The 17400-nt window shown below is 51.3% G+C and overlaps 6 protein-coding genes across 6 annotated transcripts; 3 read left to right on the forward strand and 3 right to left on the reverse strand.

The window, feature by feature from the left end:
• Positions 1–2401: 2401 nt before the first annotated feature.
• Positions 2402–5033, reverse strand: TRIVIDRAFT_56224 (uncharacterized protein; the record flags this gene model as incomplete). The annotated part of the gene is made up of 2 exons (XM_014094458.1): positions 2402–4466; positions 4516–5033. 2 exons carry the CDS (start codon positions 5031–5033, stop codon positions 2402–2404), a joined length of 2583 nt encoding a protein of 860 aa, XP_013949933.1.
• Positions 5034–5283: 250 nt separating this feature from the next.
• TRIVIDRAFT_38599 (uncharacterized protein) lies at positions 5284–5850 on the forward strand (the record flags this gene model as incomplete). Its single annotated transcript, XM_014094459.1, has 3 exons — positions 5284–5418; positions 5506–5714; positions 5778–5850. 3 exons carry the CDS (start codon positions 5284–5286, stop codon positions 5848–5850), a joined length of 417 nt encoding a protein of 138 aa, XP_013949934.1.
• Positions 5851–5886: 36 nt separating this feature from the next.
• On the reverse strand, positions 5887–6942 carry TRIVIDRAFT_74326 (uncharacterized protein; the record flags this gene model as incomplete). Its single annotated transcript, XM_014094460.1, has 4 exons — positions 5887–6306; positions 6379–6425; positions 6556–6588; positions 6660–6942. 4 exons carry the CDS (start codon positions 6859–6861, stop codon positions 6133–6135), a joined length of 456 nt encoding a protein of 151 aa, XP_013949935.1.
• Positions 6943–7728: 786 nt separating this feature from the next.
• TRIVIDRAFT_79964 (uncharacterized protein) lies at positions 7729–10093 on the reverse strand (the record flags this gene model as incomplete). Its single annotated transcript, XM_014094461.1, has 6 exons — positions 7729–7823; positions 7897–8108; positions 8160–8424; positions 8490–9471; positions 9751–9764; positions 10082–10093. The coding sequence occupies 6 exons, from the start codon at positions 10091–10093 to the stop codon at positions 7797–7799; spliced, it is 1512 nt and encodes a 503-aa protein (XP_013949936.1).
• Positions 10094–10169: 76 nt separating this feature from the next.
• Positions 10170–11474, forward strand: TRIVIDRAFT_228771 (uncharacterized protein; the record flags this gene model as incomplete). The annotated part of the gene is made up of 3 exons (XM_014094462.1): positions 10170–10288; positions 10342–10669; positions 10731–11474. 3 exons carry the CDS (start codon positions 10170–10172, stop codon positions 11472–11474), a joined length of 1191 nt encoding a protein of 396 aa, XP_013949937.1.
• A 299-nt stretch (positions 11475–11773) lies between these two features.
• TRIVIDRAFT_56219 (uncharacterized protein) lies at positions 11774–15433 on the forward strand (the record flags this gene model as incomplete). Its single annotated transcript, XM_014094463.1, has 1 exon — positions 11774–15433. The coding sequence occupies one exon, from the start codon at positions 11774–11776 to the stop codon at positions 15431–15433; it is 3660 nt and encodes a 1219-aa protein (XP_013949938.1).
• Positions 15434–17400: the final 1967 nt, after the last annotated feature.

Below are 17400 nucleotides of genomic sequence, written 5' to 3' on the forward strand. Positions count from 1 at the left end.
CAGGGACACAAGATCCATACGAAGCCTTCCCATTCTAGAGATTTCACTATTTCACTGCATGAAAGACAATCCACCCTCCCTTACGAAAGAGAGAGGGGACCATCGTGACGATTGTGTAGCAGCTACGGAGTACACTTTCCCTTTTCTCTCTCTTTTTTGGCGCGTGGCATTTTTTATGCTAGATGAGCGGTTGTGCGTGTGCGTGTGCGTGTGCGTGTGCGTGTGCGTGTGCGTGCCGAGTGAGGTGGGTGTCTGGGCCGGATAATGGGCCGGACGGGAAGATGCTTCCCGCTAGGTCGCGATGCAAGAGGCCAACTGCTGCTACTTTATTCCCATCTCTTCGTTTTGTTTTTGCTCTGCTCTGATCTAATCTGCTGGATCGTAGCGCCGTAAGTGAGCGAAGGCCATCGTGATGAGCCTAATTGCCGCCTGGCCAGAACTCTCGTATATCTCACTGGGCGGCTATGTGCCGTCGTGTATCATGAATATGGGTTGCTGCATGTATATGTATGGTAGACTGTCCACTCAAGAACGCAGGATAGACACAGCGTATTACTCCCTGCTGAATGGCGGCGAGTTTGGAGCAAATCAAACCGCCGAGTTGTCTTGTCCATCATCATCATCGTCTTGGCCATTTCGATCTCAAATCTGTCGTCAAGCCCTCTCCTGTCGTGCCTGGGATTAGGTCATCTTGCACACGCCCCCTCCTTCAGGACATGCTCGTCATAGCAGCACGGCCTTAGTAGGAGTCGCTCAGGTTCCTCGACTCTCCCCGTCCTTACGACACCATCTTGTTTGCTCTGTGCTGCTTTCCTTCCATCCTTCTTCGATCAACCACACCCATCCCTCATCGTCCGGGCACATCCGTCGTGCGTTCGTGACGTTCGCCGACGTCACTGGCCGCACACCCTCTTCCGTCTCCTACCCCGGTCTCGTAGGACATCATGGTCCTAAAAAAAGGCATAATTTGGGAGCAGCTAAAAGCGGCGTTGTCCCAAGACAAACGACCCAGTGCCACCCCAGTTCATGCTAGCGGACCTCTAAGCGCCGTCGAGCTCCCGCGAGCCGTGTCATTGGCTAGCGTGGGCATGTCTGTCACCCACCCGTCGGGTCCAGTGCACATGATTGGCCGGGATCTAAGCGCCCTGATATGTGGGCAAACACATTGTTCAAGACGCAGACTAAGCCGTCGCTACTGTGGCTTTCGGGGGTCCATTGCCTATGCTGCTGTGCCTATGAGATGAGGCCTGCTGTATGTACGAGGGCGTATGTCGGCAGCATGTACGAAGCAATGAGTCGGTCGTCATGTACGGTACGAGTAGGACCCTTCATGCCGTGACATCGTATGTGGCGAGAAATTGCTACAGCTGCATCGAGCCGCGCTAATCTGCGCGGCCGGCAAAGCTGGCACTTGTAATGAGTAGTAAAGGGGGAGGGCGACCAGGAAACTGACTGTCCCCTTTGAGAGAGGCCCAGATCCCGGGTTCCCAATATTTGAGAAACTCAATAAGCGAAGGCTGCCTCGTGAGCTCAAATTGGAACCGCTATAAGAGACGTTAGTGCTTAGATTCCATCTTCTTTGTCCATCAACTGCCGAGCCACCACGCAGAGGTAATTCTCCTACACGCGAGGCCTCTTATCCGCGGGACTAGCATCGGCTCACCGCTGGGCTGGGAACTCTAAGCTTCTTCTACCCCCTGCTTTGTTGCTGTTAGTCTGCTCTCAATCACCTCCCTAAGCACTTGACCTGAAGCTCGTCGTGCTGCCCAGGCGTGTGCTGTAGAGTAGTATTGTGACAGTCGGCCATGCGAGTCACGCTATCTTGATGTCGCCATGTGCTCTCATTGGTCCCAGTTTTTCGTCAGACTAGCAAGATTTTCGAGAAAATCATACTGATGTGTGGTCCTGAAACGAGAGCGGCGGGGGTCCTAGCCCGTATCACATCTGCTGAAACCGGGTTAAGCCGACATTGGAAGAGGAGGATGAAGATGCCTTCCGTTTTGCCCAAATAGAACATTCTGAGACGAGTTCCATTTGTTGCTATAATTGGAAACGCACGCACACTCGCACACTCGCACACACGAAGCGGTGATGGAAACACTTCGTTTCAATATCACACGGAGCTCAGTGGAGCCTCTCCATAGCCATCGGGGAACCTATCCCACGCAGTCTTCATCCTGCGACTAACACCTGCACATGGCAAATCAAGATCATCCCGCTGGGGCATCGATGGCCAGGCTGGCCAGGCTGGCCAGGCTCCTAAGAGGGAGGGGCGGTCAATTCTTCACACCTCCAACTCCACCTTTGAGTCGAGCACCCTCCATCATGACTGGAATATCCCCCCTCCCCTCTTCTCCATCTCAAGGCATACATGCCTGTAAGCGACTGAGTGGGCAAACAGCTAGTCAATTTCTCTGATTTCCTTTGCGACGGCATTGCAAAGAGCGACTTTGACCCCGGCACCAGTGAGGACGTGGATCCATAGCCGCTGCGTGTCGCTCAGCCTGTCGTTTGCGCTCTTGACTTCTACAAACATGGCCTCTCCTCTTGCCTTTCCCGGCTCCTTGTCTGGGGCGTCTGCTCCATCGCTTTGCGCCGTCCGCCAGAGAACAAGGTCCGGGATGCCTCCACCTCTCTGTCTATATTCCTGAGCCATCACCTTGCATAGAGCGGCTAAAGCGCTTCCTTGAAAGCAGCGTACTAGTTCTGTCAAATCCTCCACCTCGAAATCCCAATTGAGACCTATCACACTGGTTCGTCGCTCATGCTCCCTTTCCCAGACTCCACGAAGCAGCCGTTCACCCTCTCCGTTGGCAATTTCGACCAGTCGATGGTTGATCTCCGAGGCCCGGGCAGGGAAGAAGGCGTCCGTGTGCAAGTCCAGCGGACAAGTTTGAAAGGCCGTCTGGAATACATTGGGAATGTAGACAAACAAGATGTCGTAGAACAAATAAGCAAACAGGGTACGGATAATGCCCCCCTCGGCATGGTAACCCTTCCACCCCTGTGACCGGAAGTGATTCAAGCACATCTCTTCCACACTGCACACACCGCCAGAGTCTGATGCGTCCAACCACATGGTTCTTGTGCTTGGAGCCTGGCCTCCCGGCTTCGGTGGCGGATTTCGCTTCAGTTGGACTCCTTCAACAGATAGCTCCAAGGGGTCAGCAAGCCGTACATGTCCGAAATCGTGTTGAAGACGTTTGGGGATGCGAAGCTTCTTCTCTAATTTGACCAATCGCTTTTGCAAGTCATAATGGTGTATGAGATGGCAATCAGGATCTTGAAGGCCTGTCTCGCAAGTTGAGACCGCTATGGCCCTCCATCGTTTCTTCTGCTGTTCCAACTCGTGAGTGATGGGGTCCGGATCAAGGCTGGGCATATAATGTTCTTCTAGGAGAGCTTTGCGTTGATACCAGGAGCCCCTTCGCGATAGGTGAAAGAGCCGTTGATCTAAAAGCTCAGTCAACAATTCATGCTCCTTGACGTATCGTTTCAGTCTGCCAAATACAAACGCAGCTTTCACGATAATCCGTGTATATGAGTGGGCAGGGTTGAATCTCCTGAGATAGGCACCCTCCCCCATTTCGTAGATACGACGCTCTTTCTCAGTTTCTTCTTCAACCAAGACCTTCCAGCGAGGGTATGCCCATTCAAATATGTCGAGTATTTTCTGAGAGCCCTTTTCATCCAATGGTCCATTAGATTCAAGCACACTGTCAACTTCCGCTTCCATATGTATTGCCGCCTCATATTCTAGTAAGTGAGATCGAGACGCAAATATTGTTGAAGAGCGACACACGAGGTACTCGGGGAAATTCCGCCTAGCAATTTTGGCCAGAATGATTGTCGTCAGTGATTTCTCCGTCCACTCTGTAGATCTGTAAAAGACTAGGTGAACCCTCTCGAACAGCTTGAAAGTAGCGGGCGATATTCGAATACACGGACCGACAATGGCGAGGATTTTGGCCAAAAAGTGCCGTTCCCGATTGGAATTCTCCCTTTTTATTTTGTGCCCTGTTGGCGTAGGATGGTCTGTTCCTCCAGAGGCGCTCGAGTCTCTGCTGTTTTGTCTACTAATGCCCAAGGACAGTAGCCCGGCTTGCTGCTGGCTCATCCGGCACAAGGCCTTGATCATGTCCATCTTGGTCTTCCCTTGGATCTTGGCTTCTTTAGCCAAAGACTTGAGCTCATCAAGGTACAGTAGCGATGCAGCTTCCTCAATTGTATCAAGATACTCCTCAGACGCATCAGCAAACGAAAACGAATTGTCATCCCCAAGGGCCTCCAGTTCACCACATGGCGGCTGGTTCTCTACAGACGGCTCTTCTTCGTCTTCCACAGGCAGGAATCGGCGCTCTTGAAGCGTAGCAATGGCGCTGTCGTGGTCTGAGATGTCGTTGAAATACCCCAAGCGAGAGGACCGATGCCATGCCGCAGTTTTCCGGAGAAACAGCCGAACGTATCTATCCTCTTCAATGAGTAGAAGAAGGTTTAGCCGCTAAAGTGACTCACAAATACTGTGCCTCATAGTTCAAACTTCTCCATTGGTTGAATATCTCACACTCTTTGCTACTGAACAGGGACGATTCTTCTTCCAAGACTGTATCTAGCGCGAGGTTGAATGCATCGACGTATATCGAGCTTCTTCCCTTGATCCATAACGGAGCAGTCTTCCCATTGGAACTTGAACTCCCTTCTCCGGTATTGTTTTGGGAAGACCGCAGAGTCTCGTACTCTGCAATGGCTTCTTGATTGGTCTCAGTGGGCGGCAGAACATTCTCAAACTCGGTGACTCGCTCCTTGCCGCGGCGCTGGTCTGTTTCATCCGATAAAGTCTCTGCAGCGACTATTTCCCGTGGCCCATATTCCACAGGAAGCTCACTTGGCTCTTCCGACTCCGAATCAGTGTCATTGTCTCTCTTCAGCCTCTTAGAAGGCCTCGCCACGACTGGCGATGCATCACCAACTGAGCGTCCAGCACCTCGAGCTTCAGCATCTGCTTCTGATAGCCGCTTCACGAAAGCATCCATAGCAGCCCATTTCAGAAGCAGGATTCCGGCCTCTTGACAGCAAAATTAACGCTGAGAGAATGGATGATGTCTTGCACAAGAAGAGCGACAGTTGACGCGGAGGCCCGTGAACAGCTAAACGCGAAGTCAGCTGACCCTCTAAAGTGCCGTCCCCACCACAGTTCATGTTGCTTTCTGGGACTGACATGGCAGCTTCCTTTGTCCATTTCCAAGCTCGCAATCGACCAATTGGCGCCAGCACTCTGTAATTATGGCGGATGACGATCCCAAGCCCGCGGTGGATGTTCCTCAGGTGTCCATCTCCAACAATGAAGCATCAAACCCGCCATCGCAGCAGAGCCAAGGGAACGACGTCGTGATGGCTGATGTGCCAACAGATCAAGCTGTAAGGCCGTTTCTATGATTCCGCTCCAAGCAATGGCTTTCCTGCCACTCTTGTTGTTCTTTTTGGTTGTCGACTGACCGCCACCAGTCACCGGCACCCGCTGCCTTTGCACCAAGCCCTGCTCCTGGTCGAACAGGAACTCCGGCGCACGGCTCTAGAGCAGCTTCAGCGCACCCAGACTCGGGTTTTACGATGCCCTCGGAGCCTGCTCTCCACGGTGATTCGACAAGACGGTACTTGAATACAAAGGTCACTGGTGCCCTGTTGGAGGGAATGAAACTGCTGGCCAAAGAAAAGTAGGTTGATACCCTGGTGGGTGTCATCAGCTGGAAGTTGTCACTAACAAATACCTGCCACAGGCCAGAGGACCCTTTACGAGTTTTAGGCGAGTATTTGATACAAAAATCAAGGGAGCTGGAAGGTACAGGGTAATTTGATTCAAAGCATCATTAGATCATGGGACAAAGGCACGTTGAAGGCGTTGAGGATTTCAGATTACAAGGATCAGGGATTTCAGGATACCCAGAGCACATCTATATCAATGAGCAGTCCAATTGCTTTCGATTTGAGCATTTGACTGCCGGCTCGGTCTTTCAAGACCAACGCAGAAGAATCATAGCTCTAAATGCAGCTTTTTCATAAATGTCCCAAACTCCAAGACCTGATAACCTCCACGACCATGACCAAAATAACCCGTGGTCTTTTTTTCCCCGTTTAAGCGACAATGGTGCTGGCAGTAGCGGACTCGTACTTCCAGGTGGGGGGCAGGACACCGACGGTCTTGTAGTAACGAGCCAGACGGTGGATTCGGGACTCGATCAGAATGAGGCGGAACTTGGAGTCCTTGTCCTTGCGGTTGCGCTCAAGGTGCTTGCGGACAGCGACAGCCTAGTGTTGACTCAATGTTAGTTTCATTCTGTTGACGGATTGGATTGTTTGAAGGAGTTGTAGAAATCTCACCTTCTTGATCAGCATGTACAGGTCCTCAGGGATATCGGGGGCGAGGCCTATATAGATCACTCTGTCAGTCAAGACCGCACAGAGGCACATGAGAGAGGTATCTCATGAAAAATGTATGTATATCCATGCATGCGCCGGTGGAACATGACATTCTTCATTCGCTTCAGGGTTCCGTACCGTTGGACTTGAGGATTCGCAGAATTCGGTTACCTGAAAATTCCACACGTCAGTCAAAAGCGCCCCATTGTAATCGTCTCAAAGCCCATTATTTTCCAACATACCAGTGACAACCTTGACCTGGGAGATTCCGTGGGAGTCACGCAGGACAACACCGATCTGAGAAGGAGTGGCACCCTTCTTGGCCAGCTTGCAGATCTGGTCGACGACCTGCTCGGGGGTGGTCTTGAGCCACGAGGGAGCGGCGCGAGAGTAGGGGACGGCGGAGGACGAAATGCCCTTGCCCTTGCTGTGAAGTCTACCCATCTTGTCTGGTTTGGAGGTTCTGCTGACGATGCAAAAAGTTGTCGAGAAGCTTGTCGCGAAGTTGTCGGAGCAAGTACAATTAGGTCGTGTGGGGGGAGGTATGAAATTTTCGCTTAGTTAGGGCAAAAGGCGGAAAGCGCCGTTGCGTGGCTGGTGACCCTGCTACCTAGAATTCCGCCCAGGCACGTGACCATACCAGTCTCTCTTTGGCTCCAATATCTTTGACCCGCTATATCTTCTTTTCTCCAAAATTTTCCCTCAAGGAAAGACTTTGGACGCGCCGCGTCTTCCCTTTTGGTCCCTCTTCTCACCTTATTCAGATGTTGCTAGCAGCAGCGATGATCTGAAGAGGAAAATTGATATGGCTAGCACGTAGTGCTGTTATTTGGCCTCTCTGAACTGGTAAGACATCTCTTTTTGCTTAATCTTCTAAACTTCCTCGATGCCTTCATGGCATTTACCCACATGATGACACGACACAATTGTTATATTTTGGCACCTCTTATGTTAGGCTTCCTTCGGGAGGCCAATGAATTAACTGGACTTCTGATCTTTTGGCGCTTCTTTTCATATTTTAATGCAAAACACTCATTAATGAGACGTATTGCTAACATGAAGCGAACAGATCTTGTATAGACCCAACTTTCTATAGCGATAGCACCATAGTAATATTAATGAGATTTGACATTCCATATTCGCTTACTATTGAGCCTTGATCCGTTATTCTTCGCAGCCACAGCCAAGTAAAGCACACAAACGCCGTCCCTTTTTTTCTTTTTTCGTACCGTGATCCTAGGTTGGAACAAAGTACGTTTGTCATTGTATTGCACCGCTCCGCCCATAACCAAAGCTATCATAATTTCCCATGGCTGCAAATGTGACTTGTCATGAGCTACCTATTAAACCATCTCGCCCAAGTACTAATTACAAGAAGTTTACCAAGCGCCTACTTCGAAGTTTTCCTGCCAGCAGGTTAGCTGTCTTTCTTTCCTCTTACTTTGTCAGGTTGAGCAACAGGGAGCGGGAAATACAAACCTCTGGGAAGTACGTTGACACTACAGTTCGGTCGGCGAATTTTCTCCCAGCAAGAGCTGTAAGAGCTTTGGTGGCAGACTCCTCGGAATCGAACTTGACGTATATCTTGCCGACACCGGTTGATTGTCTACTGCCGCCAGACGGTCTGGGGACTTTGAGCTCTACGACCTTGCCAAACTTGGAACACTCGTCCTGAACGTCTTCGCAGATTTCTGCATCTGAGGTTAGAATCATGACATCATAAGCACTACACGCTCACGTACCTTCGTAATCGTCGTTGTCCATAAGCTCTTCAGGGGTAACCATATTGAGAAGCTGGATGACAGAGCTTCTCTCAATATCATTGGAGGTTTGAGAAGCGAGACCACTGATAGCAGTGATGCCCACGTCGAAGTTGGCGACTTGTGTAGGTCCAATGCTAGCCTTTGTCACCTTGAGCTTCTTGCCACCAACATCCATTCCGTTCAGGCTGTTCAAGGCAGGCTCGTTTGCTGTAGAAGGCTCGAGGTATTCGGTAAACGCGATTCCCTTGACAACATAGTTAGCGCCGGTTTACTCTGACAATCCCCACCCGCAAATCAAGCTTGACTCACCCTAGATTCTTCGGTACTGCGGTCTTTCACCAGAACAAACGCTTTGGGCTTGCCAAATGCGGCGAGCAGCTCAATAACTTGGTCCTCGTTCAGGAAAGACGGAATGTTGGTGATACACAGCTTGTGCACAGTATCAGGTACCACGTTGGATATGACTTCTGGGTCGTAAGGCATCTCATCTGGTAGCGCAGGCATGACATAGTCCTTGGGTCGGCGAATAACCAACCCGTGGTTGCCACCATTGGCGGTACCATTCTGCGCATCATCGGCCTCCATGGTAATGCCATCCAATGCGAGCGCAACAGTTGCGTCAGACGCATTTCTGAATTCCAAGACAGCGAATGCTTTGTCTTGAGAAAACTGGGAGAGAACGCAAGGATCAGAGCTGTCAATGACATTCAGTCCATTTAGTTGCAGGTTGAAGAACGAAATCAGGGCGTCGTCAGTAACGCTGCTTGGGACGTTGGACACTAGCAGGCGTTTTGCCTGACGAGAGTTGCTCGCCTTGAGTCCTGCGCTGGTGACTTGACCACCAGGCTGGGTCATGAAAGCTTGCAGCTTCGTTGGATCCATAGGTTGCTGACGAGGGGCACCTGGAAGAGGAAACATGCCGGAAAGCTTGGCTTGTTCAGCCGTCACAAGGTCGTAACCAGGAGGCTTTATATCCCACTGCGTCAAACGTCGCTTACGCTCGAGCACGGGGACAATGTCCGTCAAATCGGGGGTCGGCTCTCGTTTCTTCGGAGGTGACGGGCTGCGGCGTGGCTGCTCCTGCCTTGCAAATCCATCATCACGCCTCTCTCGCTCCCGTCCTCCCCCTCTTCGGCGATCATCGTATGGCTCTCGCTCTCGTCGGTTGGGCCTCTCGTCATCGTCACGTCGAGCATCTCGGCGGTAAGAGCCTCGGTCACGGTCCCACTCACGGTCGCCCCGACGGTCGCGCCCCGATGAGTATCTGTCCTCACGTTCCCTATCACGGTGGCTGCGACTTGAAGAATATGCATCTACGTCTCCCTCAGGCCGGCGATGGCCACGGTGGTCTGGTGATCGAGAGCGCCGGCGGTCACGGTCTCTGTGTCGGTCGCGACGGTCATCTCTTTCGCCCCTGGAACCCTATGGCAAGGCAATTAGATGGGGCAGGTGAAAACAGCAATTGGCATACGAACAGGATAATCTCGGTTTCTTCGCCCCCCATCTGGTTGACGCGAATCTTTGGTTAGCACAGGCGCCAATTGAGCAGCGACCGCAACGCGTGTCATACCTCGAGATGAATAGCTATCGCCGTTCATTGTTGTGGTATCTTGTCGCTAATGCTAGCGATCGGGCAACTCCTTCAAATTGGTGATGCCGGATTCTGTAGTGGGCAGGACAGTCGATGGAGTCGCCGCGAAGATTCTTGGCCAAAAGCTCCTTTGGCAATGCTTTGCATGGAAGGCGAGGCTGGAGCTTTTTTGCAAGAGGAGCGCTAATCCGCTTCAGCGTTAGTGGGCCAATGTACGCTGGAAAGCCTGCCGGATTATCTGCGGCTAGTGCTTTAGTGACGCGCCTCAGGACCTGAAAGACCCATAGTGGTGGCCCCCTATCGGACTTACTACTTGTGCCATTGATGAATTTGATGGTATTAACCTGTAGTCTCCAAAGTTCCAAGATTGTTATTTTTTAGAGCCCAATAGATCCATCATGGCCATGAAGCGCATTGTCGATTGGCGCAAACTGCCAGTGAGCCTAACAGAACTCTGCATTGACACGACCTTGCGGTGTGGCCAGTCCTTTAGGTGGCGGAAACTCAACGATGAATGGTTGGTCTTGAATCTTGATGCTGCTCTCATTCATGCCGGACTAACAGAAACAGGACATGTACCCTACATGGGAGGATATTGTCATTGAAGCAAGACGCAACCCATCTACACTATAAAGTGACTTGGCCAGAACAATCGCCAATCTCGTCCAGCAAAGATCTGCCATCAGAGAAGGACGATACAGAAGACCTCCTTCGCCACTACTTCAGTTTAAATATAGATCTGGCTTCCCTGTATCAACAATGGTCGAAGGATGATCCAAATTTTCGGGAAAAGGCACCGCAGTTTACGGGAGTTCGAATCCTGAACCAAGATGCATGGGAGGCATTGATATGCTTTATATGCAGCAGCAACAATAACATATCTCGAATCTCTCAAATGGTTAGCTCTCATGAGAACGGACTCTGAAAGACGATTTCGATTAACAAAATCCCAATTCTAGGTTCATAAACTTTGCAAGCATTACGGCCCACTGATTGGCCACATAGAGGGAGAGGCCATGCACGATTTCCCAACCCCCGAGTCTCTGACTAAGAAAGCAGTCGAGGCTCATTTAAGAGAACTTGGCTTTGGATACCGCGCCAAGTACATCGCAGAGACGGCTCGCATCATTGCAAAGGAAAAGCCTTCAGCATGGCTAGACTCATTACGCAACCCAGACTTCCCTGCATTTAATGCCGTGGCAGTAGTAGATGGACCGCAATCTACCTACAAAGATGCCCAGGCCGCACTACTCTCCCTCACCGGCGTCGGTCCAAAGGTGGCCGACTGTGTGTGCTTAATGGGCCTGGGATGGGGAGAATCAGTCCCAGTAGATACACATGTTCTTCAGATTGCCCAGAGAGATTATCGCTTCGGCAAAAAGGGCCCCAAAACCATCAACAAGGTCATGTACGATGCCATTGGCGACCATTTCAGAAGCATATGGGGGAAATATGCGGGCTGGGCTCATTCGGTCTTGTTCACAGCCGACTTGCGAGAATTTTCAAGCCGTGTCAAGGAAGAAAAGCTCGAGGAGCCGTCACAGAAAGAAGATGGTTCAGTCCCAAAGAAGGGGTCTACAAGGAAGAGGAAAGCAACTGTTGCAGTAGAAACTATACTTGTGAAGGAAGAAGATACAAAAGAGGGCGCCATTTTGGAAGTGGAAACGACAATCAAAAGGCGGCGAACAAGAGCTCGGCCATAGAATATCAATATTAATTCTTCTTTTCATCATTCTTCTGTTTGTATTTCTAATATTTCCTTGTTCTAGGGCTAATGCTATACGCAATTGTCGTCGCATTGGCTACACGTAGTGGCGCGTCGGCTAAATGTCGGAATTGTGTTGGCGGTAGACTTTTTGCCGCCTCTATGCAAAGCTTGGTCTGCAATCCCTATCTAAAACCAACAAGCTTCTCAGCAGCACACCTCCATGCGCAACGATCTCGTTGGGACCACGGCAAACACGTTAGAACCGGGATGAAGCAGGAAGTTCGATGAGCCAAGATGTCTGATGCGGATTTCGAGACGATCAAGAGGCTCCAGCAGGAGCGCAACGCTGCGGCAGCCGCCGCCAAAGGCTCTCGCGCGTTGGCAGCCTCGAATCAACGCAATGACTCGACGAAGCAGCGGCTCACCGACAGCGCAGACAACGACCTGTACGACCGACAGGAAGCTGACAAGTTTGCGGGATACCATACGTCTCTGCCAATGGGGGATGATGACGACGAGATGGAAGATGGAGACAACACGCGTAGGCTCGTTGGCCAATACACGGCCTCTCGTGAGATGATTGACGAGTTTGCCCGCGGCGATGGCGTCGAGGAAGACGATATTCTAGCAGGCAAGGGCGAGAAGAGTGGGCGCATCACCGACCGCGAGACCGATTATCAGAAGCGCCGGTTCAATCGCGTGCTCACTCCGACTCGAGCCGATCCCTTTGCTGAGAACCGACAAGCCGGCGCTGCAGAGAATGGAACCAGCTATCGAGAAATCATGGAGCTGCGCGAGCTTGAGCGCGAGGAGGAGCGTGTAAAGCAAGCCATCAAAGCCAAGTTGACGAATGACGACAATGGCGAGGAAGCCAAGCCGACACTCGCCGATCTTGACAAGGAAAACGCAGAAGCGGGCTCCACGGAGGCTGTCACATCGGTACGCAAGCGTAAGAAGCGATGGGATGTCTCATCGACGCCTGCTGGAGAAGAGGAAATAAAGGAGGAGAATGGAGATGCAGCCAAGCCCAAGCGCTCCCGGTGGGATCAGACACCATCCGTTCCGGAACCAGGTGCCATGGAAGCCCCCAAGAAACGCTCGCGATGGGACCAGGCGCCATCTGCAACTCCTATGGGCAACCAAGGGCTTGCAACTCCCATGCACCAGTCCCAAGCGGCCTCGATGCCCACAACCTTTGGAACCGACATCTCTGGACGGAACATGCCTCTGAGTGATGAAGAGCTTGATCTGCTCTTGCCTGGTGAAGCCGAGGGCTACAAAATCCTTGATCCTCCTCCTGGATATGAACCTGTCCGGGCCCCAACTCACAAGTTGATGGCGACTCCCGCACCTCAGACTGGCTTCATGATGCAGGACCCTGACCAAGTCAGACTTGGTGGAAAGCCGATGCCAGCTGAGATTCCGGGGGTCGGAGACTTGCAGTTTTTCAAGCCCGAGGACATGGCGTACTTTGGCAAGCTCACAGACGGCTCTGATGAAAACGCCCTTAGCGTGGACGAGCTTAAAGAGCGAAAGATTATGAGGCTGCTTCTCAAAATCAAGAACGGAACTCCGCCCATGCGAAAGACGGCTCTTCGACAGATTACGGATAATGCTAGGCAGTTCGGCGCCGGTGCCCTCTTTGACCAGATTCTCCCCCTGCTGATGGAAAAGTCGCTGGAGGACCAGGAGCGCCATCTGCTCGTCAAGGTCATCGACCGCATTCTGTATAAGCTGGACGACTTGGTCCGCCCATATGTGCACAAGATTCTTGTTGTCATTGAACCACTTCTGATTGACCAAGACTATTATGCCAGAGTCGAAGGTCGTGAGATTATCTCCAACCTCAGCAAGGCAGCAGGTCTTGCAACCATGATTAGCACAATGCGGCCGGATATTGACCATGTTGATGAGTATGTCCGCAACACGACCGCCCGAGCGTTTGCGGTTGTCGCCTCTGCTCTTGGCATTCCCGCGCTGCTGCCTTTCCTCAGAGCTGTGTGTCGAAGCAAAAAGTCCTGGCAAGCTAGGCACACTGGAGTCAAAATTGTCCAGCAGATTCCTATCCTCATGGGATGCGCAGTGCTGCCTCACCTTAAGGGTTTGGTCGACTGCATCGCGCCCAATTTGAGCGACGATCAGACCAAAGTTAGAACCGTTACGAGTCTGGCCATTGCCGCCCTTGCTGAAGCTTCCAACCCGTACGGTATCGAGAGTTTCGACGATATCCTCAACCCACTGTGGACTGGAGCCCGCAAACAACGAGGAAAGGGACTGGCAGGATTTCTCAAGGCCGTGGGATACATCATCCCTCTCATGGACGAAGAGTACGCCAATTACTACACCAGTCAAATCATGGAGATTTTGCTGCGAGAGTTTTCCTCCCCAGACGAGGAGATGAAGAAGGTGGTGTTGAAGGTGGTGTCTCAATGCGCAGGCACAGAGGGAGTGACGGCCGGCTACCTGAAGGAGCACGTCCTGGACGAGTTTTTCAAGAGCTTTTGGGTGCGGCGAATGGCCCTGGACAAGCGAAACTACAAGCAAGTTGTTGAGACCACAGTCGACATTGGCCAGAAGGTCGGTGTGAGTGAGATTCTGGAGAGAATTGTCAACAATCTCAAAGATGAAAGCGAAGCGTACCGAAAGATGACGGTAGAGACAGTTGAAAAGGTTGTGGCCAGTCTGGGTGCCGCAGATATCGGCGAACGTCTTGAGGAACGCCTGATTGACGGTATCCTTCACGCATTCCAAGAACAGAGTGTCGAGGACATTGTTATGCTCAACGGCTTTGGTTCGGTGGTCAACGCCTTGGGAACGCGTTGCAAGCCGTATCTACCACAAATTGTCAGCACAATCCTGTGGAGACTGAATAACAAGTCTGCAACTGTTCGCCAGCAGGCCGCGGATCTCATTTCTCGAATCGCCATGGTGATGAAGCAATGCGGAGAGGATGCTCTCATGGGCAAGCTGGGCATTGTGTTGTACGAATACCTCGGAGAAGAGTATCCTGAGGTTCTCGGATCGATTCTGGGAGCCCTGCGATCCATTGTCACGGTCGTGGGTATTTCCCAGATGCAGCCGCCCATCAAAGACTTGCTCCCTCGGTTGACCCCTATTCTCCGTAACCGACACGAAAAGGTGCAGGAAAACACGATTGACCTGGTGGGACGTATCGCCGACCGAGGCCCCGAGAGTGTCAATGCTCGAGAGTGGATGAGAATTTGCTTTGAGCTTCTTGATATGCTCAAGGCTCACAAGAAAGGAATTCGAAGAGCGGCAAACAACACGTTCGGTTTCATCGCCAAAGCCATCGGCCCCCAGGACGTTTTGGCCACGCTACTGAACAACCTGAGAGTACAGGAGCGACAGTCTCGTGTCAACACGGCCGTTGCCATTGGTATCGTCGCCGAAACCTGTGCCCCGTTCACTGTTCTGCCAGCTCTGATGAACGAATACCGCGTCCCTGAGCTCAACGTCCAGAACGGCGTGCTGAAGTCCCTGTCTTTCCTGTTTGAATACATTGGCGAAATGGCAAAGGATTACGTCTATGCCGTCACGCCTCTGCTGGAAGATGCCCTGACGGATCGAGACCAAGTGCATCGACAGACGGCCGCGTCCGTTGTCAAGCACATTGCCCTCGGCGTTGTTGGCCTCGGCTGCGAAGACGCCATGATTCACCTGCTCAACCTGCTATATCCCAACCTTTTCGAGACCAGCCCCCACGTCATTGACCGCATCATTGAGGCCATCGAAGCCATTCGTGTGGCTGCAGGCCCGGGCTTGGTGCTCAACTACGTCTGGGCTGGGCTCTTCCACCCGGCGAGAAAAGTGAGGACGCCCTACTGGCGGCTGTACAACGATGCCTACGTGGCTGCAGCCGATGCCATGGTCCCATATTATCCTAATCTGGACGATGAGATTTCAGACCGACCAGAACTGGCCATTATTCTATGATCTTTATGCTACTGCTATGCCACGATAAGCGGCCAGAGTGGCGTGGATAGGAGAGGGACTTTTCTTCGTATAATAAAGAAGGGAGGGGGACAGTTTGTGGGATAGGGGATATTCTAAAGTTTTTTTTTCTGCTTGAATTCTAATAATGTGTAAGGGTGGATTACAGTGGCATGCGTTGGGCGTTTTTCTGTTAGATTTATCTAGGTACCAAAAAGATGATGTGGTTTTCCCCCTCCGCTTCTCTTGGAGTAAAGAAGATGCAAGCCGTTAGCATAGCAACGGCGAATGTGTCCTCGTTTGTGATGATAGTAGTCTAACCTAACCGTCTCTGAGTGATATTTTTTTTTCGAACTATACGAGAGGCATTATTACCATTTGTCTCTTTTCCCTTTGGTTGGTATGGATAATGACGATGTTATTCAAGCCAACCATGCAAAAGGTGTATATGAAGGACTGCCTAGAGAAAGGCTCCTGACATGCATGCCTCCCTTGAGTGCTCGTTTCAAAAAGAGACATTTCAGCTCTGGGAAAAGGGAAGAACTTGTCTTGACCGGAATGGAAGATCTGGGCTATCCACCGGGCTGCGTCATCAGACACCTTTGTCTCGCCTCGTCTCGAATCGTCTCATCGCCTTGCATCGCATCGGATGCGTGTGAATCGTGAATTTGTATTGCTACGGTTTTTACGCTACTCTCACATGGACATTCCAGTGAAATAAGAAGAGAGAAGACTTGGATTGAGGAGGTACAGATACATGAAGATTTGGTTTGATGGGTTTCATCTGCAGTCTACGGCCTGGGGATGGGAGACTGACTTTATCATGTAGTACACCATACGATATAAGTGGATTAGGACTATGCAAGGGAGAAAAACAAAAAGAAGATATATGACAGCAAAAAGAAATTTCATCCAAACGGCAAAAATTGAAAGCTGCCCACTATCAGAGTCGAACTGATCACCTTGTCATGTCAAGTGAAATTACTAGTGACACGCTATACCGCTTAGCCAAGCGGGCCGAGAGCTCATAAGTTGAGGCTCGGACTGGCATAACCGAGTCATAAAACTACCGACTTGGTCTCATCTCGTCTCGTATACAGCAATCTGCAAGCTGCAAGTTTACAACAAGCTTCAAGCAAGCCAAGAGGAGGAGAATGGGATTGACGTCACCGGATCCAAATCCCTCATGCATGCCAATGCCCTTTTGTGACTTTTTCCTCTGAACTCTCTCGTCTGCCTAGTCTGATGTGCATCTGGCTCACGCTCAGTGTCTCACTTGGGCGTGAGCAATTCTCTCAGCCCCTGCAATGTCTCAGTCCGTCAAAAGAGAGCAGAAGTAAAAAGTAAAAGGGCTGGCCAGGTGATTGGTTAGTGCTGCTACGGTCAATACGGGATTAATACTAAAATGCGCCACCACATTATGTGTCATATAAGCAAGTGAGAAGGAAGGACGAGAGAGAGGGGGAGAGAGGGAGAGAGAGAGAGGTAGAGAGACCAAAAACACAAGTCAAGACAAGACATGCATGCGCCAGCAGCACACAATGTCGCACAATGAAACGACGCTAGGAGACGCAGCAGAAAATCTCTTCTCTCGATGCTCCGTAGATGTACAGCAGATGAAATGTCACCCATCTCCATCTCCCCTCTTTGCCAGCGTGCATATGCCGCATGCATGCATCAAATGGTGATTCAAAGCCCCCATCGTGCAGTAGCGCCGCAGGAGCAGATGCTTGGAGTAAGCAGTGCGTGCTCCCAGGCTAATGCAGGCCGTAATAAGTTTGCACAAGAGGGAAAAGCAAGGCGGAAAGGCAAAAAGACATTTTTCTCGTGTGCTGTGCCGAATCGATTCCTTTGGTTGGCTGTCGAGGATGTTGTGTGTTGGGAGCCCGGCTAAAACGCGAGCTTAACGAGCAGAGACTGCCGGGGGGAAAAGGCGGTCGGGCTGCTCTGTTGAGTCCCAGACGAGAAAA

Source organism: Trichoderma virens, assembly GCF_000170995.1.
Source record: "Trichoderma virens Gv29-8 chromosome Unknown TRIVIscaffold_92, whole genome shotgun sequence".
NCBI classification, from domain to species: Eukaryota; Fungi; Ascomycota; class Sordariomycetes; order Hypocreales; family Hypocreaceae; genus Trichoderma; species Trichoderma virens.